This window comes from Staurois parvus, unplaced genomic scaffold (genome assembly GCF_062004578.1).
Source record: "Staurois parvus isolate SC_StPar_1 unplaced genomic scaffold, SC_StPar_1.0 ptg000320l, whole genome shotgun sequence".
Taxonomy (NCBI): Eukaryota; Metazoa; Chordata; class Amphibia; order Anura; family Ranidae; genus Staurois; species Staurois parvus.
In genome coordinates this window covers 2276821-2301019 of record NW_028318116.1, presented here as the reverse complement: position 1 = coordinate 2301019, position 24199 = coordinate 2276821, and the positions used below count along the sequence as shown (strand labels likewise).

At 44.6% G+C, this 24199-nt stretch overlaps 1 protein-coding gene across 3 annotated transcripts in view; it reads right to left on the bottom strand.

The window, feature by feature from the left end:
* Nucleotides 1-543: 543 nt before the first annotated feature.
* LOC149457482 (uncharacterized) overlaps nucleotides 544-24199 on the bottom strand; it is a 67289-nt gene continuing 43633 nt past the window's right edge. For all 3 annotated transcript variants that reach the window (XM_089683707.1, XM_089683708.1, XM_089683709.1), the window contains 3 exons: nucleotides 11101-11268; nucleotides 10895-11018; nucleotides 544-1676 (listed from right to left, as the gene is read on the bottom strand). In XM_089683707.1, coding sequence (XP_089539833.1) covers nucleotides 673-1676; nucleotides 10895-11018; nucleotides 11101-11268 — 1296 coding nt within the window. In that variant the 3' untranslated portion in view covers nucleotides 544-672. The remainder of the gene's footprint in view (nucleotides 1677-10894; nucleotides 11019-11100; nucleotides 11269-24199) is intronic.

The window sequence follows — 24199 nt, the reverse complement described above, 5'->3', positions numbered from 1 at the left end:
CAGGGCTTCCATCTTCACCCAGTCTTCCTTCCGGGTTCGCAGGCTCCAGCTGTTTGGAAACTGGTTGAGGCGCGATGACGTCCCTCCCGCGCATGCGCACAGGAGCTACAGCTACCCCTTCAAGGTGCAGTGCGCTGGAGACGGCACCAGCTGCAGAAGTAGTGATATATCTATTAACCCCTTAGTATTCAGTCTGCAGAGCATGTGCATTTACCTCTCAGTGTCCTGTCTCCATAATATATACATTAACCTTTTTTGTTGAAAATAAAAATAGCTTTGCTTTTAATATAGAATTTAAAAAGAACACAGGATGTGGAAAGTCCAATGCATAAACATGCATGCCACACTATATTAGGTTAAATATGCACATCGCTTCCTACAATAACCCATCATCCCCCAGACTAGATGTTTTTTTTTTCCCTCTCTCTATGCACACCTGCAGACTGGTGGCAGATCACTTTACAATGGTATTCATTTGAGATATAATGTATATATTCAGCAAATATCTAAAATCAAGCAGTACTACAATAAAAGTTGAAAGCATAATAATAAAAAAGTATTTAATCATCACAAGTTTAAAAACCTTGTTTCAACATACATCTTACAAAATGTTCCTATGGGACTGAAATGTTTTGTTCAAATCTCTTTAACATAATCTAAACAACCTTACATTTAACTTAAACTATTTAAGGCTTTTTGTTTTTTGCATTTCCTCTTCTTCAAATGTCTTCTAACTTCTGTTTTACTTCTAAAAAACATCCCGCAAGCAGCACACCCGAAGGGCCGAACCTCTGTGTGCAACCGTTGATGCATTACGAGGTGATATTTTCTGCCGAAACCCTTCCCGCACTCCGAACATGTAAACGGCTTTTCTCCAGTATGAACACGCTCATGTTCTACAAGACGTGCCCTGTCCACAAAAAACATCTCGCAAAAACGGCATGTTAGCACCTCTCCTGTGTGATAACGCTGGTGGGAAACAAGGTGGGACTTGTATGCAAACGTTTTTCCACATTCTAGACAGACAAATGGTTTCTCTCCAGTGTGAACTCGATAATGAGCTTTAAGATTTCCTTTGTAGAGGAACTGCTTTCCACATTCGGTACAGGTGGCCTGGCTTTGGAATTTATGATGGCTCTTTATGTGGTCCTCCAATTCTTGCTTGGTTTCAAAGTCTTCTTTGCATGTCGGGCATCTGTAATAACATGCCTCTAGGCAGTAGCGTTGCTGGTGAACAGCTAGGGTACCCTTGGTGGAAAACCATTTGTGGCACTGAGAGCAGCTGAAAAGTTTGACTCCTGTGTGACTGCTCTGGTGAATCTCAAACTGGTGTTTTGTTCGGAAGATTTTATCACACTCTGTGCAAGAATAAATCTTTTTCTGAGTATGAAGCTGGTGATGGATGTCTAGTTTCCTCTTACTGGAAAAATAGCACCCACATTCGGAGCAGATAAAGTTTTCTTCTGTGTTGCAATTTTCTGCTTTGTTCGAATCGGCAGCCTGGACACTTTCTTCGTGACTGGAAATGTTTTTTTCCCCATTCTTTACAGATCCCCTTTCACCTACACTGGCTGTTCTGCTCTGGGTGGAATTCACAACAAATATGTTTTTGCTTCTATCTTCTAAATGACGAGAAGGAAAGGAATATCCATCAGACTTATAGGCAAGTAGATCCCCTTTTAGGAAAAAGAACAAGAAATGACATTATAAATTCTCTGTGTCAATTATGAATGGTCTGTTGGTTCTAAAATAACTCTGTATAGAAATCAGAAGTGAACATCCACAAAATGAGGTTAGGTGCAGCTGTGCCATCTTTCTGTGATTTGTAAAAAACAAAACCTGCATTGAAGGTTACAAAGCAAATGAGGAAGGCCCTTAGTATGGACTTGCATTGTGTGTAATTGAATTTGAAAATGCACTTTATATCGACATGGGATATTGATAAATAGTAATCGTCTTAATCCCCGCACCCGACTGCTAGCCGGATCCTTCTCCACCAAGCGTCCTTTACTTCTTCCCTTTTTCTTTTCTTTTCCCCAATCTCTATTCTCACTCCTCTCTCTCTCTATTTCATTTCTCCTTTTTTTTCCCCCAAGTCCCTTCTCTGGTTTTGGACACAGTTAACCAAGCACCACCTTATGGCCAGTCGAACATTTGAGGGTGATTGCCCCCTTATACAGGTCCTGATGGTCTAAGACACTAGACTTGATTAAACAGTTTTACATTAGATTTAGTTTTTTCTGTTATCTTATTGCTGCAGGTCCTCCATCTACAGGTCCCTATGGGACCCCTTTGGTCACCATCAACAGATAATTGTTTTGAAATATTGTATTTTCTGCATTGTTTGTTTCAGCCTGATAGGGCTGCAGTTTATATGGGGGAGGGGGGTGGAAATGGATGTACATTTTTCTGTACTGGTTTGTAACTTCTTTCATATGGAAAAAACAAATAAACACTATTGAAAAGAAAATGCACTTTATTTCCCATTTCTTTGTTGAGTTTTTCTGCTTTTTGCTCAGTGTAAGCTGCAGTGATACCTCCAGCTTATACAAAGGATCTCAGTGTCAACTGGAGAGGCTAACTGCTTGATAAAAACTACATGAGCAAAGTTCACTTTAAAGGATATGATCACCTTTCGTAACGTCTACGGGGGATCAGGAAGGAATTTTTTCCCCTGCAGGAGCAAATTAGATCATGCTTTGCTGGGTTTTTTGCCTTCCGCTGGATCAACAGTGGGTGCAGGATTATAACTCTTTCTTTTTTTATGGTTGAACTTGATGGACTTTTGTTTTTTTTTTCCGCCAGACTGACTATAACTATGTAATGATGTTACACCCATATTCAGCCCCCCCCCCCTTGCGACAGCTAGCAGGAGATCTTCTCCCCCTGCTAGCTGTCACAATTAAAAAAAAAAACCTGGCCGTGCAGGGCTCCGCCCAACTGTACAGTACTCTGTGAATAGGAAACTAGAAGTCCCAAGAGCCTTTACAGCTGTTGGCTTGGGGTTCTCAATGAACTACCAAGGTGCTGTGGAGCACTCTGGTAGTTCATTGATTCATCCTGTCAGAGTTTATCTGCTTGCCCATACAAGGTACGAGATCTGCAGGAGTCCTGCATGGCACCAGTGATCTGCTCATTGCTGGTGCAATCCTTTATAGGCTCCCAAAACAAAAAAAAGTAAAATCAAATTTGTTTACCTGCAAATAATGTTTATTTATTATTTGATATAATGTGAACTTCTTCTTTAAGGATAAGTTCACCTTTGGAATAGGTTACTTGTCCCACCAGTTTTTAGGGTGGAACATGTAACATGTTCCCATAGCCACAGCTTCACTCGCTGCCCCCTCCCTCTGACAGAGAGTACGAGAAGTCTCCCCATACTATCAGATTTGAAAATAGCATGGCTCAGCCCACACGGATGCGTCACTAGTTCACAGAGTTCTGTGAATGGGTGCCTACAAGTCCCAGCATCCTTAGCTGCTGTCTGCTTGTAGTTTGAAATGAACTACCGTGGCGCTGTGGTAGTTCGTTGAAGATTCCTGTCAGAATATCAGCTTGACCGTACATCCCATACAGCAAGCAGATATTCTGACAGGTCTGCAGGAGACCTGCGTGGCATCAGTGATTTACTGATCGCTGGTGCAATGCTTTACAGGCTCCTTTGGACAAAAGTAATATATGCACTTTTTTTGCCTGCAAAAAAATGTGCATTTATTATTTTTGTCCAAAAGGTGAACTTCTCCTTTAAGCCTTCCATTCACAGGCATTCTCTGTACATTCAACAGCTTGACAAATGTCATTAGAAAATACAGTACTCAAACACTGAGTTTGCTTTTAACATTTGATTTTTGAATGAATGGACTTGCCAGAATGAAAACCACACACAACATTAGAAATACTTTTGAAAATGTGTTATTACACGAAACACGTCAGTGAGACCCCCCTGTTAATGGATTACTGACTTGCCATACTCTGCTTTATTCATGGATGTAAGTGTCCGTTTTTTACTGTGTTTTTTGATTGTTACTCCCCATATTTAATAAATACTACACTATTGGAGCTTTTTCTCTCTTCTGGGCTCATTTTTTGGGATACTCTGAGCCCCCCTTCCTTCAAGGTGCACCATAGTAGGCGACTCACACTTAAGTGTATCAGTCCCCCGGTGGCTGAAATTGGTACTACAAGATGCATCTAATCTGATGAATATACATTATACTGGAATGAGGAAATCTGCCCTGGTCTGATGACATCTGGTGACTCAACTCCACCTGACCACTTCACCTGTCTGCAGAGTTCCCGCTTCCAGAGCACCTTGGAGTAGGTCTTATTTACTCCAAAGCACATAACTTTGTGCTATCTGGTTAGTGCATTGTATACTCATTCTTCACAAGCCACGGAAGTCACAATAACTCAACAGCCATCTAGTGAACCACGATTATCACATTGCACCTTTTTGATTATTACCTTTAAGACTTTCGCACATTTATCATTACTTTGTATGTGTTAAAATATTGCCATCAGGAAAATCATCTCAAGCCCCAGGTAGTAAGATGACCTGAAAAGGGTTCTAACCATTCCTTACTCCACGCACAGAAAAATAGGGTTTTTGTACTCCCTGTAAAATCCTTTTCTTGGAGACCATTGGGAGGCACAGGAAGTCCAGTTATACTACTGCCTACAGGATGAATGAACACTGGGTAAGCAAAAAAAATGTAGGGATAACCTCTCCTACGACCAGCATGCATTGGTGTTGGATTTTAAAAACATATAATACTTCTTTAGTGTCTTGAGGCAATTATGAATGAAAGAGCTGTTGAAATAAAAAATAAAGTGTGATTTTATTTTATCACACAATGGCTTAAAATAACAATGTAAAGTGTATCATGAACAGTTCCATGTAGATAAAACTAGAAATATCAAGCAGAAGTTTAAAGAAAAGTCACCATTATTGTCATGGCTGTCCGGCCATGTGCTGTTCTGTCCTTCATGTGATCTTGTCTTGTACAACACAGCTGAGTCCGAGTAAGAAGACGGAAGTGACGTTAATGACTATTTCTTGTCTTGTAGCACCTGTTCCAGCATCTCAGAAAGTTCTTATGAACATCCATGTGTGTGTGTGTGTTAGAGTGTCAGTGTTAGCCTGTATCTGTTTGTGTATGAATGTCCTTGTGTCCGTTGTCTCATGGTCTTTTATGAGGCAAGTACACGTCATAGAGGCCTTGTATGGAAATCAGTACTGCTTAGCAAAGCAATTTCATAGAAGGGAGGGTACGCTAGATATATGATGTTTTTGATGGACAGGTACATATGTTGATGATGTAACCTCAACTATCATATTTAAATGATAATATAACTTAAGAATGTATCTTTACAACATATCAATGTATAATCACTAATCTATATATGTATCAATATTAGCAACTTATAAATCATACTAAATACACAGATACTATTAAAATACATTATGTACACTTCTAATACCCTTGACATTTACCAGAGACTTCTAACCAGCTGTGCCTTAATATAGAATACTCAGCTATCAACTGGTTTAGCTAGTCTCAGCTTAACTAACTCATATTTTTCAGTCTCAGCTATAACTGAAGAATTGTAATACTACCATTTGTGAAAGACCATTCACACATATTAAAATTAATTATGATTATTCATAAAAAACAAATATTTTGCAAGCTTGCCATCAATATAAGTGCCGAATCATAAATATGATTAATTAATTTCCTTCATCTGGTTTTAAAGCAAACAGCAACAAGAGCATGACAATAAACACAGAGGGGGGTGGGACCTGTGTCCCTTAAAGGACTCCAAAAAGGATTTTATGGTAAGTATAAAAATCTTATTTGAGTCCACTGTGGGACACAGAAGGTCATAACCAACGGGATGACTAAAAGCAAACTGACTGTGAAGTGAACAACAGCAAACAAATGTTAAAAGGTCCACTAAAAACAGGAAACTGGGGACTGCCTGCAGGTCAAAGAGACACCTGAAGGACCTTACGCTCTAAGATGGCATCAGACGAGGCATGATCATCCACCTGACTTAAAGGGTAAGTGAATCTTGATCAGAAAGTCACCAATTCTCCTTTCTGTCTTACCATGGCTACACATGAATATCCCAGCTACCATTAACAACTACCCTCTGACTGGTTCCACACTAAGGGTGATGGCCACAGTAAATGGTCTCTCTTCTCAAACCACAGGCCTTTCCTTAATGACACCAGTGATGGTCAACCTTCCCTCCCTTCGAGTCAACACAACAAATGGTTTAAACAGTTTCCAAACCAAAACATTTTAGATTGCAGCACTTTCTCTCCCAGGAGAGTCTGCAATCGAAATTCTGTGCTGGCAAGCGATACAAACCGACACTTCCTGGCCACTCTGAAACCACAAAATGAAAATCCCTTACACATTACACATTGGAATCTATCTGCTGAGATTCAGCTCCTCTTAGGGACACTCTGTCAATATCATATTCCACAACTCTTCCCGAGGACTCCCTGCTCCCCCTATTTATGCTGGGAACAAGACCTAGACCAAACATTTCCTTCAGAACCACGTGAATATATACTATACTTCACACACAGATCCTCTATTTCTAGTAGGTTGCAGGAAACAGATTACAAATTGATGACAAGGTAGTGCGGAGCCCAACAACTACACAGGATATATTATATTTAACGATGGAGATGTCAGCAATGGGGGTACATTACTTCCTGCAAAGTCTTTTTTGACATGGTTTTCTGAATGTACTATACAGGCGTACCCCGGTTTATGAATTTAACGCGTTCTGCGGGACTTTTCATATTCCGAAAAATTCATGAACTGAAATGCGGTTTCCCATAGGAATGCATTGAAAAACAATTATTCCGTTCCGGAGGTCAGAATAAAAGTCAAAAGAAGTCTATCTGTTCAAAATTCTTTATGAAGTGCACTTTAAAAGGCATAAATACTGTACAGGGACATGATAAAAAATTAATTTGTAAAGGCATTGAAAACCGATTAGTCCATTCCGGAAGTCCGAAAAAAGGCAAAAAAGTCTTATCTGTTCAAAACTCTTTATAAAGTGCACTTTAAAGGCATAAATACTGTACAGGGACATGATTAAAAAAATTTGTAAATGATTGAAAACCAATTAATCTGTTTGTATTGCGAACAAAAATTCAGAAACCGAGCCATTATTTTCAATAGATTTTAATTCGTAAACCGAAAATGACGTTAACCGAGGGATTCGTAAACTAAGCTATGCCTGTATTGGCAAATTGCTGAGACATCTGTTTGGCTAATTCACAAACATACAAATCTTTGATGTGACTGAACACATACAAATCTTTGATGTGACTGATGTTGTGCTATGCTATCCTTTAAATAGACACTAAAACTCACAATACCTTTCAATATAAGTAGAATGTACTGTCTATAGCTCTCTTCCTTTGTTTTATCTCTCAGATACAAGCTTTTTCTGCTATTCTCAGACTTTCCATTCTAGAGTGGCTACGTTTGTTTTCCATGCCCCCCTTGTGGCTGCACAAGATGGAATACATTTATCTGTAGGCGCATTCAGCACTATGGGAATTGTAGTACGCATAGAGCAGAGCATGTGATCAGAAATAATTGGCACTGCTTGCTCCACACTAATATCAGGGAAGTGCATCATCGGAGGATCAGGAGTGTGCATAAGATAATAAAGAAGCCTGAAAACTACTGTAACAGCTGAGGTATACTCGATAATTTAAGACAATTTATGTAAAACAAAAAGTAAGTTTAGTGTCACTTTAAGTCTTCACCATAAGCCCAGTAATAAAACTGAGCGGTGGGCAAAACAGCAAACAATGCCAACAAGACCAAAACAAAGGAATCAGATTCCCAACTCAAAGAGCAGCTTGAAACACTTTACTGCTGAAGCTGGCATCAGCAGAGGCCTGGACATCCATTTGATAAAACGTCACATACATGCGAGCAAAAGACCAGGTGGTGGCCTTGCATAATTTAAGAAACAGGCACCTGATGCTGAAAAGCACATGAGGCACTGACTGAATGAGTCATTAGGTGGTTGTAAACAGCAGACATTAAAAATGTACAAAAAATATCCCTCTATAGTGTGTACTTGTCTCAATTAAGAGCACTAAGTGTCATTTCTGTCTGCTGCTTCATACCTCTGCTATCAGAATGAATCACTTTTGCAAAGTTTTGTCAACACCAAGAGAAATATGGTGACAGAGGAGGGAGCTCCACCAGATTGACAGCCTCAGCTCTGTTCCTATGTGAAGGGGTGTGTGTCTTTCACTCCAATCAGCTCTCATAGCTCTCCTCATAGAGCTCTGCAGAGTGTAACTTCAGCTGTCCACCCTCTTTTTAAGATAGTTCTACCAGCTTTATAATTTCAGCACTTTGAATGGATGTAGAAAAGAGAAGACTCCAGATAGACAGGTACAACTTATGTTGTTTCACCTCTGTGTATCACCTGAGGCCAGTCACTTTACTAGGTACATGTAAGGTTTTAAAATCACTTTAACTGGCTGTAGATGGATCAAAATTTGGCCAGTTCAGCAGGGACTGGTTACATTTTGATCCATCTATGGCTCTTGCCACTCAACAGAAGCTGATCTAATGACTAACTTAAATTTAATGGAAATGCTGGAAAATTTTCATTCAATTAGTAACTTCAGCACTGATCAGTGTATTCTGACAGCAAAGAAGTCCCTTCTGTCAGAATACAATAGAACAGCAGGGAGGATTCCTCCATCTACCTTACTTTTGTGGATGAGGGAACCCAATAATTTTTTTTTATCAGCCCTCTGATAAAAAAAAAACCCCAAATCATCTATGGCCAGTCGTAACAAGGAAAGAAGGAGTCCTAACCATTAAGGTGAGGCAGCAGGGCACAGACAGGGTGGAAGCTAAAGTGGACATAGGAGGAAGAAGGTAAGTCTGGAATACTTTGACAACCACGTCTCTTAAACCTTTTCTATCTCTTCCCGCTTTCGACAAGCTGGCATCCATTGTGAAAACTGTCCAGGTCAATGGAAGGAATGACTTCTCTGCCTCCAATGCAGGACTGGTCAGCCACCTGGACTGAAATATCCTGGTCTTGGGAGAGAGACCCATGTGCATGTCTAGGGACTGACATGTGCTTGTCCCACAGAGTGAGTACATTAAGGTGCAGAGATCACTTCACTGCCCTCAATTAAGCCACCATGAAACCCAGTATCTTCATGCTAAATCAAACTGCAAGCTGTTTGGAGCAAAGGATCCAACATGAGATCAGCATTCATTTCCAGGGGAGGAATACTCAGGCTTGGGCTGTGTCCAAGTCTACATAAATAGAACATATACTCATAAATCCTCCACCACTGTATTCTGAATTAACTACAATATCCCATATGTGTAGATTCTGCCAGGTAACTTGCGGTGAATTCCAACATCACAAGTGAGACTCCTATATGTGACAAATCATCCATCCCCATTAGATTTGAATCAAGAAGGGTGAGCCTCAAAGCCTAGTATGGTACAGTCTCGATACAGAATTTAGAAAGGACTTCAGCCACCTTCAAGGTAGGCTTTTTAAAACATCTCAAAAAACATGAAAAACACTGCTTTGCATAAAACCTCCAAATACATTACATGCGGCATGCATGATGACGTCAGCATCTGGATTCTCTGTTCTATGTGTTTCACCTCTACCTTACTGGTGGCATGTGTGATAGTGTCAACATGAGAAGCTTATGCTTATGCATTTTGTCACTATAGGATGTCCTCAGGAACACCCTAGGTCTAGCGGGGGGCAAGGATTCTAGCTTCAAATAGGAACGCACCTTGTTCACCAAAACCATAACCGTTTCATTCAGTTTGGGAGATGGAGGGCAACTGCCCATCTTCCGGACAGGAGTTCTTCCATCGGGAAGCAATGCAGCCATGATAGACAATTTGGACAATGACTCAGTAGGGCTTATCCCCTCCTGCATACTGATGAGAGCAAAGACTTTCCCCATCAGATCTGCCATTAAAGCTCTCTAGTTAAAAAGGTGGAATGGGGAGTACCCAAGCAGATAAGGGGAGACTCTGAGGTATGTAGGCTGAGGTCCAAGGACTCAAATGTAATGTTTTGAGACAGTAGCCTGGACAACTTTATTGTAGCCCTGCGCACAGTGTGGCCAGCCCCAGTATCCAAATTCCCATCTGTCTTACTTTCACCAAGGGGCTGAGGGGGTCCTCTATAAGTGTACTCACAACCTTAATCAGTGCAAAGACTGTTGCCACAGATCAGAAGAGGTGCAGCCACCCTTTGCCCCTTGACTGAGGTTGAAATGGCTCCGCAGGAGGGATTCCACCATCTACACTGACTGTGTTGATAGGGAAATTAATTTTCTTTCCTGTAATCTGCGGTAATAGGCTCCATCTATGGCTGGCTTTAGGCCTCATGCACACAGAATGTTTTTGCAGCTGCTTCCTGCCTCTAAACTCCCCTGAATGTTTGCATGTGTCCATGCATACATAGACTTTTAGCAGTATTTAGTGGCAGGAGAGTTTAGGGGTACGAAAGAAAAAAAAAAACATCTCCCAGTGCATTCAGCAGCAGCAGAGTTTGGGCAGAAAAAACTCTTGACGCTTCTAAACGTGCCTAAACGCATTCAGACTTTTCAGTTCCTGGGTTTTACTGGAATCAAGATCCACAATTTCAGATTTTACCTGTAGTGATAGTGGTTTGTAAAATCTGGTAATCTGAAAAGATCTTAAAATGACTTTCTATATACTCCATTGTTTTAGTATGATGACTTCAGGTCACATGTCAATGTACATGGCAGCGACCCCTTCTATTACTGTTAGAGCGGTACAAAATACAGAAGAAATTGCATTCAATCAACATATCTTGTAACACTTACCCAGTGTTATGAGAGGCTGCTGATTCTCCATGAGGTCATCCCTGTAGAGATCCTTATATCCTTGTAAATACTCCCACTCTTTCATGGAAAAATGGACAGCGATATCCTGATACCTGATAGGAACCTGACACACAATAATACAGTCACCATCCAGACACATCAATTAAGTTACTGAATAATCTCCCAAAATTTCTGGCACCACTCACCTCTCCTGTCAGCAACTCCAGAATCATATTGGTGGCTTCTAAAATCTCGTTGTCGTTTCTATTAGGAAGGTGGGGCAGGGACTCGATGATGGGATCTTGACCACTACTAAGATATCCAGAGCTTTGTTTGTCTGTCACTGTTCTAGATGTCTGGACAAGTATATAACTCTAAAGAGAGAGAAGAACAAGAAAAGGTAAGAAAAATATTGTATATATAAAGACTCTTAAAGTAATGTTTTTTATAACACAATGGAAAAACTTGATATAAACCACTTAAAAACAGCATGTACATAGACATACAATACTTATGTATCATCGATAAATCCCCATATATAAGTTCCGTGTCATATAAACACATATTTCCAATTTACATATCTCCAAATGCTCAAACATGGGCTCCAAAATTGTCATTACCCGCTTTAACACCGGTCACTTTCACCCCCTGTCAGTGCTGTTGCAATCTGAATGACGATTGTGTGCTCATGCAACACTGTACCTATATGAAAGTTTATCATTTTTTGAGACAGATAGAGCTTTCTTTTTTGGCTTTATTTAATCACCACTGGTTTTTTTTTTTTTGCTAAACAAACAAAACAAGACTGAAAAAAATGTTTTTCCTTGTTTCTTTTATAACATCTTGCAAATCAGTAATTTTTCTTCTTCACTGATATGCACTGATGAAGCTACACTGATGGGCACTGATGAGGCTGCACTGACGAGCACTGATAGGCTCTGATGAGGCTGCACTGATGGGCACTGATGAGGCTGCACTGACAGGAACTGATGAGGCTGCACTGATAGGAACTGATGAGGCTGCACTGATAATCAGTGCACTGACGATTAGTGCCCCGATTATCAGTGTAAACAAAGTACTGATAGCCTTTCTGAATATCAGCTGTCCTGTCCTCACACAGACACAGATTGTGAGGAAAAGACTGCTGAAAACCAGCAAGTCTGTTTACATGTGATCATCTGTGATTGAACACAGCTAATCACTTGGTATAGGGCCACTGTGATTGTCCCTTTATTGCGATCTGTGATCAGCTGTGTCCAGGGGGTGTGGGAGGTATGTAATGGGAAGACATCTATAGATACCTTCCCAGAACTCGAGAGCCGCGCTGTAGCTGTCTTTCAGCAGTACTAAAGTGCTTATATGTATCCCACCCAGTCAGGACCTACCAAAAGTGGTCCACAAAAGGAAAACCGGTAAACCAGCAACAGGTTCATGTGCAGCCATGGATCCCTGACGCACATGGGGAGTGAAGGCTGATGCAATCCAATAGACAAGCTACTGAAATTGCTGAAAACGTTAATGCAGGTTTCAATAGAAAAGTGTCAGAACACACAGTGCATCACAGTTTGTTGTGTATGGGCGCTGCATAGCCACAGACTGGTCAGGTGCCCATGCTGATCCATCTCCACAGCCAAAAAGTGTCTGCAATGGGCATGTGAGCATCAGAACTGGACCACAGGAACAATACACGATTGACTTGATCTGATGAATCACTTATTCTTTTACATGATATGGATGGCTGGGTGCATGTGCATCGCTTACCTGGAGAAGAGATGACACTAGGATGCGATATGGGGAGAAAGCAAGCCAGCAGAAGCAGTGTGATGCTTTGTGCAATGTTCTGCTGGGAAACCTTGGGTCTTCTCATTCATGTGGATGTTACTTTGCAGTCCAATGCTTGGACAGGTCAGGTCTGCTTTGGAGGCAAAAAGGGGACCTACTCATTAGATGGGTGGTCATAATGTTAAGGCTGACTGGTGTACATGAGGATGTATGGGTGGTACATAAAGGTGTTTATAAATAAGCTGTTGCAAAAATTTTTAAAAGCGATATTAAATCCACAAAGCAAAATAAGCTCTCCTGCAAATGTATCAGTTAAAGCGGTACTAAAAACTATTGTTTAAAAAAAAAAAAAAAAGCCTCTTACAGGTTAATGTTGTTATGTGCTAGTATGCGCTGCTGTCAGTGTCCCAGTGTACCACCACCAACTGTTATAGTGTCCCTAGTCAATGATCAACATATCCCAGTGTTCCAGTACACCAACATCTGTTAATGTCCTTAGTGTGAGATCAATATCTGTCACAGTGTCCCAATACACCAACATCTGTCAGTGTCCTTAGTGCGGGATCAACATCTGTCACAGTGTCCCAGTGCACCAACATCTTTCGTAGTGTCACCAGGGCACATCAACATCTGTCAAAGTATCAGCAGTGAAGTATCAACATCTGAATGCCATGTCTAAAAGTGTACACCAGCGAGGAGGCATTCCAGATATTGAGCATGATAGATGAGAGTAGCATTTCTTACTGTCAGATTCAGATTCTGGATATGATCCAGTTGAGACCAGTGGCTCAGTAACGGATTCTGAGGAGGAGAGGTTCCCAACAAAGAGAATGATCTGAGGAGGAGCAGGAAACCACCAGCTTGCTACTGGTGAATACTAGCAGCGCGGTACACCCAGATGATAGTCCAGGTACTAGTAGCAGGGTGTCACATCTACCACAAAGGGTCTATACTATCAGAAGTGCTTTTATATCTCATATCTAATTAAATAAATATTGCGCTATGTGAAACAACAAACTTCATACAACATGCATATGCACTATGAAGACTGTCATACCTATGAAAGGCAATCAAAACAAAAAAATAAATAAATACATAATACTGTGCAAATTTCATTAAACATATGTATACATAGGAAAAACTGTGGAATGTGATCAAATCAACAAAACAGTGACATATTGTCCATGTAAACATATAATAAAGTCCATATAAGGATACAGACTCCCAACCAAGATGTGTGCCACCACCAAATAATTAAATGGAGGCTTACCAGAAATGGAGACTCCTTAATTATAGGGGGTCCCAACCAGCATTGCAATGTAAGATATTAGCAGGTTCTCCATGCCATTTCCCGAAACAGGGATCTTCCAAACCTCCAGACCCAAATGTGAACTCGAAAAACGGTGCCAAATAATGTCATGAAAGAAAAGACATGCCTCTCATAGTGTAATACGTATCAAACTCCTTTATTTGTGCAAGTAAAATCCTACTTACAAGCTGTAGAACAATTAAAAGCATTCAAAAAGACCGCTTCCAGAGGGAGGCTCCGCCCGACACATCTTGTCATCAAAAGACGTCTTCTAGGAGCTACGGAGCCTCCCTCTGCCATCGCGCTTAAATAGTATCTAACCAAACCTTGATTTGGAGCATAAGCAGCCCAAACTGATCACCAGAAGTGGGTAACACAGGAAGTGAATCCAAGCCTCGATTCGACTGTTCCATCTACTAGTATGTAATACCGGAAGAGACCAGTTTGCAAACCAAATCTCAGGGTGAAAACAAGAAGAGAAATTTGCAATGGCCAATATCCATATAGAATGGCCAGATCTACACAGGAAGTGAATCCAGATCCATGTAAAATGGCCAGACCCACACAGCAAGTGGATCCAAGCCTCGATTTAACAGTCCCATCTACCAGTATATGATACCGAAAGAGACCAGTTTATAAACCATTGAAGAATTTAAAGTTTTTCTTGATGAAAGGATATGGAGTAACCCTCGGGTGATACAGGTCACACCCAATAGATACAACAGTGCCACGTCCTGGTATGTACTATTTATAAAAGAGGAGAGATTGTATAAATTATTATTATTATTACATTGAGTTTATAAAGGGTTTGCTCAGCGCTGTACAATAGAGGGGGGGCCAATACATGAAACAGTACAACAACAACAAACAGCACACAAGGAGTTAGAGGGCCCTACTCTTTCGAGCTTACAATCTAGGAGGGAGGGGGTAGTGGTACAGGAGGAAGTGGCTGTGGGGGATGGAGTGGTAGGAGGAATGAAGGAGGATGGCTGTTAGGTAAGGGTGGGGTAGGCTTCCCTGAAGAGGTGGGTTTTCAGGGAGCTCCTGAAGGTGAGGAGGGAAGGCGACAATCTGATGGATTGGGGTAGTGAGTTCCAGAGGATGGGGGAGGACCTGGAGAAGTCTTGCAGTCGTGCGTGGGAGGAGGAGACCAGGGAGCAAGACAGAAGGAGGTCCTGTGAGGAGCGAAGGGTACGGGTAGGGTGGTACTTGGGAATCAGGTTGGTGAGGTAGTTAGGGGCAGTGTTGTGAATGGCTTTGTAGGTCAGAGTTAGCAGTTTGAATTTGATGCGTTGGGCAACGGGAGCCAGTGGAGGGATAGGCAGAGGGGGGTGGCAGAGGTGGAGCGGGTGGGGAGGTGGATGAGTCTAGCCGCTGAGTTCAGGATGGTCTGAAGCGGGGAGAGCCCACGCTGGGGCAGGCCGGTGAGAAGGCAGTTGCAGTAGTCAAGGCGCGAGACAATCGGGGAGTGCACGAGTAGCTTAGTGGTGTCTGGGGTAAGGAAGGAGCGTATCTTGGCGATGTTGCGGAGGTGGAGCCTGCATGTGTTTGTAAGTGATTTGACATGAGGTTGGAAGGAAAGGTTTGAGTCCAAAGTGACGCCAAGGACTTTGGCTTGCTGGGCAGGATTGATGGTGGTGTTGTTGGTAGTGATGGATAGGGGAGGTGGGGGTGGGCAGTGGGAAAGACGAGGAGCTCGGTTTTAGAGAGGTTAAGCTTGAGGAAATGGAGCGACATCCAGTCTGAGATGTCATTTAGGAGGTGAGTGATGCGGGCGGAGACTGAGGGGGTGAGGTGAGGGGTGGAGAGGTAAATTTGAGTGTCATCAGTGTAGAGGTGATAGTTAAAGCCGTGGGAGTGTATGAGTTTGCCAAGGGAGGAGATGTAGATGGAGAAGAGAAGGGGTCCAAGGACAGAGCCTTGGGGGACCCCAACAGAGAGGGGGAGGGGAGGTGGCACCGTTGTAGGAAATGCTGAAGGAGCGTTGGGATAGATAGGAGGAGAACCAGGAGAGAGCGGTGTCTCTGATGCCAAGGGAGAGTAGTTTATTAAGGAGGAGGGGGTGGTCAACTGTGTCGAAGGCCGCAGAGAGGTCCAGGAGAAGGAGGACAGAGTAGTCGCCTTTGGCGGTTAGTAGGTCGTTAGTGATTTTGAGGAGGGCGGTTTCGGTGGAGTGTTGGGGACAGAAGCCGGACTGTAGTGGGTCAAGGCGGTTGTTGTCAGTTAGTTGGGCGCTCAGGCAATCGTAGACTAAGAGCTCAAGGAGCTTGGAAGTAAGTGGCAGCAGGGAGATGGGTCTGAGGTTGTTTGGGTCTGTGGGGTCCAGGGAGGGCTTTTTGAGTATGGGGGTAATGTGTGCATGCTTTAGGGGGGAGGGGAATGCACCAGTAGAGAGGGAGAGATTGAAGATGTGGGTGAGGGAGCGGATGAGGGAGGAGGGGGGTGACCGGAGGAGATGAGAGGGGATAGGGTCCAGGGGGCACGTAGTGAGGTGGGCTTCTGAGAAGACCCTGGTGACTTCCTCGGTGGTAGCAGGGCTGAAGGAGTACAGTGCTCGGGGGGTTATGTTAAGAGGGGCCTTGGGTGTGGTGGGCCGCAGTGCGGTTGCGAGGTCAGAGGAGGGGAGAGATGAGGGGGTGATGGGGGGGAGGCTAGGTGGGGAGGTAGATTGCGAGTTGACTATGTCCTTCCGGATTGCGTCAATCTTGTTGTGAAAATAGGTGGCGATCTCGTGGGTGGTGAGTGAGATACTGAATGGAGGAGGGGGGGGGGAGCGAGCAGGGAATTGAAGGTGGAGAAGAGTCGGCGAGGGCAGGTGGAGAGGGTGTTGATCAGGTTTACGAAGTAGGCCTGCTTGGCGGCGTGGAGGGAGGAGGTGTGTGAGCGCGAAGGAGGAGGTTAGGTGGAGGAGTTGGGAAGTAGCCAGGTTGTTGTCGTTGATGGGGATATTGAAGTCCCCAAGGATGATGGTCGGTAGCTCAGAGGAGAGGAAGAAGGGAAGTCAGGCGGCGAAGTCATCCAGGAAGCGGGGTATGGATCCGGGAGGCCTGTAGATCCTTAGGGGGGTGGGGGAGAAGAGCCGGATGCAGTGAGCCTCGAAGGAGGAGAAGGATAGAGAGGGGGGGTTAGGGAGGACCTGGAAGGTGCTCAGCGGTGATAGGAGCAAGCCAACGCCACCACCTCTGCGACCGCTCGGTCTGGGTGAATGGGTCCAGATGAGACCTCCATGGGTCCAGGGGAAGTAGAGTCAGTTGCCTGTACCCAGGTTTCGGTGACCGCTAGGAGGTTGAGGGAGTGGGAGATAAAGAGGTCATGGATGGCGGTAAGCTTGTTACAAACCGAGCGGGCGTTCAGGAGTGCAACCGAGAGAGGGGGGATGGATGCGGGGAGGAGGGGTACAGGGATGAGGTTGAGGGGGTTGCGGCGTCTGGTGGGAGCAGGGGGGTCCCTGGGGGGGGGGGTGAGGTGGTGAGGGGCCAGGGTTCAGGGAGATGTCCGCAGCGGATAGGAGAAGGAGGTGGGCGAGGAAGGTGGCATGGGAACGGGAAGTGCAGGAGCGTGTGGGTCTGATAGTGGTGGCACGTGGGTCGACGGGGGAGTGGAGTAGCAGGAGGAGGTGGTGAGTACCGTAGTGGGGAAAGGGGAGAAGTGAAGGGGCAATGTAGAACTGATTTGGGGGGGTAGGCGGGTAGAGGGAGGTGATTTTTGGGATGGAGGAGAGGAATACGAGGAGGAGGAATGCAGGTGGCATGTTGGAGTGAGCGGGGTGCTGGTCAGGTCGGGGGAGGTGAAGGGGTACAGGTCAGGGCATGGTGATGTGGAGAGCCTGTATCGCCATGGAGGAGTCCATTTGAGTCCTTCTGTAGGGGGAGGGGGAGAGTGGAGGGCAGCTGGGTCAGCAGCTGGCTGGTTGCAGTCTGTGGATGCAGTATGCTGGCGTCTGTGGGTGCTGTGGCACGTCTTCAGTGGGTACAGTGGTTCGGCGAGCGGAGGGGTCGTAGGGTGCGATGTCTGGGGGTGTTGGTAGGCACGGCGTCTGGTGATGTTGGTGGCTCGGTGACTGGAGATGTTGAGGCCAGGCGTCGGGTGCTGAGGGCTCGGCGTCGGGAGGCGCTGAAGGTGCTGAAGGGCCCAGCGTCAGGAGGTGTTGAAGGGTTGTCATCAGGAGGTGGTGTGGACGGACGTCTGGAGGTGGAGTGGGCTAGGCGTTGGTAGGTGAAGAAGGGCTCGGCGTCCGTGGGCAAAGTAAGCCAGTGCATGCGGATGTTGCGGGCCAGCAACTGAGGGATGCTAGGGGCCCAGCGTCTGTGGGAGCGGTAGGGCCTGGTGTCAGTGGGTGCTGTAGGCCGCGTGGCACGCTTGACTCTGCCGAACTGGACAGGGCTCGGGGCTGTGCGGTGGTAGGTGCCCGGTCGTGTGGTACCCGGAGGAGAGCAGGGAGGCAGCTGGTAGCGGAGGCTGACCCTCTCGGTGGCGGTGGGGGCTTACCCTCTCGGTGCGGGTGGCAGGGGTGCGGCGACGTCTCAATTCGCTGGGTGGCCTGGAGAGGTCCCTGGTCCGAGGCTGGGTGTTGGCTGATGCAGGGTGCTGGGTGGTCTGAGGCAGCCCCTAGGTGCCGGGTGCAGGTAGCTGGGTGCCCGTTGGCTGGGTGTCCAGAGGTAGTAGCTGGGTGCAGGGTGTCCAGGGGTGGTAGCAGGGTGCAGGGTGGCCTTTATAGGCCCAGAGACTATATATGCAGAAAAGTAAGATCAATGTTCCTTTAACATCAAATCACATATAGACAATTTTGGATAAAATATTGTTGTACAGTGTACCCGCAATGAATGTCCCAAAGCCCACCATATATTCAAAAGGATGCCAACCAGTGATACAGCGTAGAAGTTACCACTAAAACAATCCTGTGGTGTGGAGGGGAGGGGCAAGGAACATTCAAAGACTGCAGAGAATGCCTGACATGTTTCGTGACGACAGTCGCTTCCTCAGGGGCTAATTATATATCTAAAAGAGATACATATACTTAGACAAAATGAAAATTATAAACAGCAAACACAATTAAACATTGTAAAATTGTTAAAGAGTTTAACACTTACAAAAAAGACCATTATGCACCAGACAGCAGTGGCCCCTTCAATCGCATAGGGGAAAGCCTCCTCTGAATCCAAGGTGGGGGGAGAGAGACACTCCAGGGGTCAGATATGGGGGTGCAAAGACCACACAGGTTGGAAAACCAGGGAAACCCCTAGAGGCTTGGTTCACAATATAAATGGCAAAAGTTGGAAAGCCAATAAGGGCCTAAACAGAAATATATGTTCAGGCTAAGGATACTGCTTTCTACTCAGTAATTTTAATACATAGAAACTGACTTCCTAGGTAGTATTTTACCTTACAGTATAGTAGATATGTGTATATTCTTACACCAAAACAGTCCATTTATACAATCTCCTCTTTTATAGTTTTGCTTGGACTTACTTTGAATTTGGGACTGACAAAAAAATGAAGTCCACTCCTACTGGTCCACCCACCCCATATATCACATGCCAGTCTATTCTAATATGCCCAGAACATGCTATGAGATGATCATTAGGTTTTTATCCTTCAATAATTCCCTATGCCTTCCTTGAAATCAGCCTGCTTAAAACAAGCTGTTTTCAGCCACTCATCAATTTTTGTCCAGTAAATTTTCGAAATGCTTACTCCAGACAAACATTTATGTCAATGAGTCCCTCATCCATTTCACCAGAAGCCTGGCCATTAAACTGTACATCCTCAGTAAACAGGCCAAATATGGGGTGAAGTTAGAAAACTATGTGACAGGGCCACTGGATACACGCATAAATTTCAAACTTATGAGGGAAAGGACAGTCAGCTAGAGCCCACTGGATGACCTACCTATATGGGGACTAGTGGAAAAATTGTTTGTCACCTTGTAGAACCACTATTCAAGAAGGGGTACCATCTGTACATGGATAATTTTTTTTACACAAGCCTCCCACTATTCCGCCATCTGTATCTCAAGCAAAGGGCTTCCCACAGAGATGACTATGTCCTTTCCTCCATCCACAATGACACCTCAGTGGAACTTCAAGGAAGACAAGGTACCATCCAAAAACCCAAGTGCATACACAACCATAACCAGTTTCTGGGGGTATGTGGAGAGGGGTTGGATTTGAACAATGAAATTCTACAGCCCTACTTAGCCATCATTGGTATAAAAATGAATCAATATACAGTATTCCCCCGAAATTCACTCCAACAACACCCACGAATTTTGGAAAAACTTGAAGTTTGGATGTGGTAAAAAAAATAAGTAAATGTATGGGTACTCGCCAATAATGAATACTGTACAATGAAAGCAGGGGATTTACAGCTCCTCGGGTGGTGCCTCTTCTTCAGGTGGTTCAGGAGGAGTCGTATATTCTCCCAGGTCTTCTTGTGGGGTTTTGGGTTGACTTTTCTTGATAGGTTTGAGGAACATTGTAATGGGAAGTTGCTGTCGTTTCTTCATGGTGGTGAGGATGATTTTATATGTCTGAATGGCAGCATCAATGCCATTATTAACTTTGAGAGCCCAAACCATATGGGGATCCCATGCTTCAATCATACCTTGCAAATGCTTCACTGTTTTCATAATCTGGGACAGACACTCCAATGTTAGGCCCTGCTCCTCCTCCTCTTGCTCTAGATCTGTCACTTCACTCCCCTCTTCACTGGCAGACTTCGTTAACTCCAACAAATCCTCATCCGTCAGGGGTTCAGAGTGGACATCGATGAGGTTGTTGACCTCATCTTCAGTGATGTCTTCAAAACCTTCAAAACCAAGTATTTTTCCAGTCTCATAGCCTTGTCGACAACTTTGTGCTGAACTTCTTCAGGTGAGAAGCCCTTGTAGTCATGGATACACTCTGGCCACAGCTTCTTCCAGCATGCGTTGAGGGTTTCCTTTTTTATCTGCTTAAGAGCAGTTTGGATGACTGAAAGGCAAGTTACGCCAGTAACCCTTTAAGGCAAATTGTACATTGCATCCTCAAGGTTTTGGAGAGAATTGCAGCTATAAGAGCCTTAAAGGCATGGATCATGCCTTCGTCCATAGGTTGGATGAGGGAGGTGGTGTGGCAGGGAGGAATTCAATCTGGACTCCCTCGTAATACAGATCCAAAGGGTGGCCGCCAGCATTATCCATAATGCGCAACACCTTGACGTCCATGCCTAAGTCAGGGAGGTATTCCTTAGCTTGAGGAATGAAGCACTGGTGAAACCAGTCTGAAGCTAGGACTTTGGTAATCCAGGCCTTAGGGTTGTGCATCCAGCAGACAGGCAGCAGGTTTTTATTTTTGTTTTTGAGGGCTCTAGGTTTCGCTGACTTGTAGATGAGGCCTGGTTTCATCATGTAACCAGCAGCACTGCCACACATAATGAGCGTCACTCTCTCCTTTTGTGCCTTAAATCCTGGAGCTTTAGCTTCATCCTTCATGATGTAAGTTCTGGGCGGCATCTCCTTCCAGAACAGCCAGTCTCATCCATGCTGAAAACTTGCACAGGCTTGTATCCCTTCTCCACTATGATGTGCCTGAAGGTCTCGGGGTACTTCTGCGTGGCTTCTGTCAGCAGATGCTTCCTCACCATGTAGAAAAATACTTTTAATATTGAATCATTTCTGAAAACGATCAAACCATCCCTTACTGGCTTGAAAATCTTCAGGCTCCGGTGCTGCTGATGGTTCTGGTTGCAGTTCTTCTGCATTGTCTCCTGTAGCGAACTGCTAGTACAATTTCCGTGCTTTCTCATGGATGATGTTACTATCCAAGGGGATGTTTTTCTTCCTGCAGCCAGTGATCCACAATGCCAAGGCAGATTCCATCCTCACAATATTCTTATTTATTACAGTTGTTACCTTTTTGGCACTATCACAGAAACTGACTGCTACAGTGCTCCTGATCGCTGCCTCGTTCTTCTTTATGTAGCTTATGGTGCTTTCGTTGATGCCATAATGGAGCACTACTGCGGCATAACTTTTTTGCTCACGTAGCAAATCCAGTAGTTCAGCATTCTCCTGAAGTGTTTTAAACTTCTTCTGGTGCCTAGGTTCGTTGCCAGAAGCCTTAGGAGGTGCAAAGCGTTTGGGCGGCATCTTAGGGCTATTGTTTTCACTCAGCAAAACACTCACGATAGCTACCATGTGGTAAGTGAGAAAAATCTGTGAACGACTGAGGCCATGAATACTGAACTGCGAATTTGCGGGGGTATACTGTACTTATTTCAGTTATCTCTGCACAATTCCTATGTCATCTTTTGTAAGTGCACACAAAGACCCCTGGTTGACCAAGAGGACCTTGGTGCAGCCCTTCTCTATCCGGAAGGCCATGCCTCTGAACAAATTTGCTCTGATTCAGTGAGCAGACCTAATAGAAGACATTTCTCCGATATCCTCCCTCCTACCCAAACAGGCTGCAAACACCCCCAAAAATGTTGTGTATGCACCAGTAATATAATTTGCCGTGACACCCGATACTGTTGTATCCAATGTCCCTCCCAGCCAGGAGTGCATATATGTCTGTATAGGAGTGCTTCCAGATCTACCATACATCACAACACTATTAGTGAAGTAGAAGTGAAGGTATTTCTCCAGTGTCTGCTACCTGCTATTTATCTGCATGACTACGCCTCTGCCTGCCACCTGAACTGACCTTACCTGTTTACTGACCATGCCTCTGTCTGCTGCCTGAACAAGCCCTGGCCTGTTTATTGACAATGCCACTGCTTGCCACATGAACGCAATATCGACCAAGTTTCTGCCTTCCACACGAACTGACCTCGGCATGTTAATCTACTATGTTTTACTGCCTGCCACCTGAATTGATCTTTTGCCCTGCCACTGTAGTAGTGGGATTCAAGATAACACACAAGTGAGGGGCTCCAGAAAAGTTTTTCTGTGTGGAGAAAACTAATTTTTTTTTGTTTTTTTCTGGGTTTTGTAATGCCCAGATCAGGGTCTAGAGATTGGAGGCTTTGAAGAGATTTTATCTGGGTGAGAAGAAGACTCTACCACTGTGTCCAGGTCTTACCTGACTGACGCCCTAAGCCGGATGTTTCTGCCTGCTGCCATCTGATCCTGACATGTTAAATCGACCATGCCTCAGCTTGCACCTGAATTGGCCATGTCTCGGTCTTCTGCCTCTACTGAACATGTTCCTGCCTGCTGTCTGGATGTCAGCCTGAAGCCTGTAATGACCCTGAATTGTTTATGGACCATGTTCCTGCCTGCTGCCAGTACTGACCTAGGCCTGTTTATGCAGCATATTCCTGCCTGCTGCCTTGACCAATCCTTTGGCTGTACTGACCATGAGAGACACCAGTCCCACTCATCTCCTGCCGACAACCGCACTACTAAAATCACAGTTGGGTGTTTGCTTTCTAAAATGTGATCAATTTGTGTGTGTTTCCATTGTCCTGGTGCTCCAGGGCCTTCAGAAGTGTGATAGGTACTCAGGAAATTATATGTGTAATTTATGCCCCTAGAATGCCTGAAATTATTACTTGGATTTTGGGCCCCTCTATGTGGTTAAAGTGGAGCTCCACCCAAAAGGACTGCTCCCCCGCTCCCCATTAAGGATTGGCACCTTCTGGGGCGGGGGGGGGGAGCGGGTACCCAAATTTGACAGGTACCCTCTCCCACTTACAGTCCCATCGCCTAGGTGATCGGAAACGGAAGGTGCCCTCCCTCCCTGTAGTCTTTTGGGACACATAACAGGTCCCAGAAGACTACAGGACCATTCATGAAGATCAGCGCTACTCGCGCATGTGCAGTGGGTGCCCGGCTGTGAAGCCGCAAGCAGTCACAGCCGGGTGCCTACACTGAAGATGCCGGCCTCCAGGAATACAGGATGGCCGGTGAAACGGGCAGCAGGGGACACACAGCGGGACCAAGGGATAGGTGAGTGGCTGTTTTTTAAAAGTCAGCAGCTACAGTTTTTGTAGCTGCTTTTATTTTTTGACAGGGTGAGCAGAACTCCGCTTTAAGCTGTGAAAAAGTCCCATACATGTGGTATCATCATACTGAGGAAGAGTACCAGAATGTATTTTGGGGTGTAATCCTTGGTATGTCCATGCTGTGTGTTAGAAATAGTTTAGAAATTGACAACTTTGTGTAAATGTTCTTTCCACATTTTTCCAAACATTTGTAGCAAAAAAAAATGACATGTTTAAAAGGCTCATTA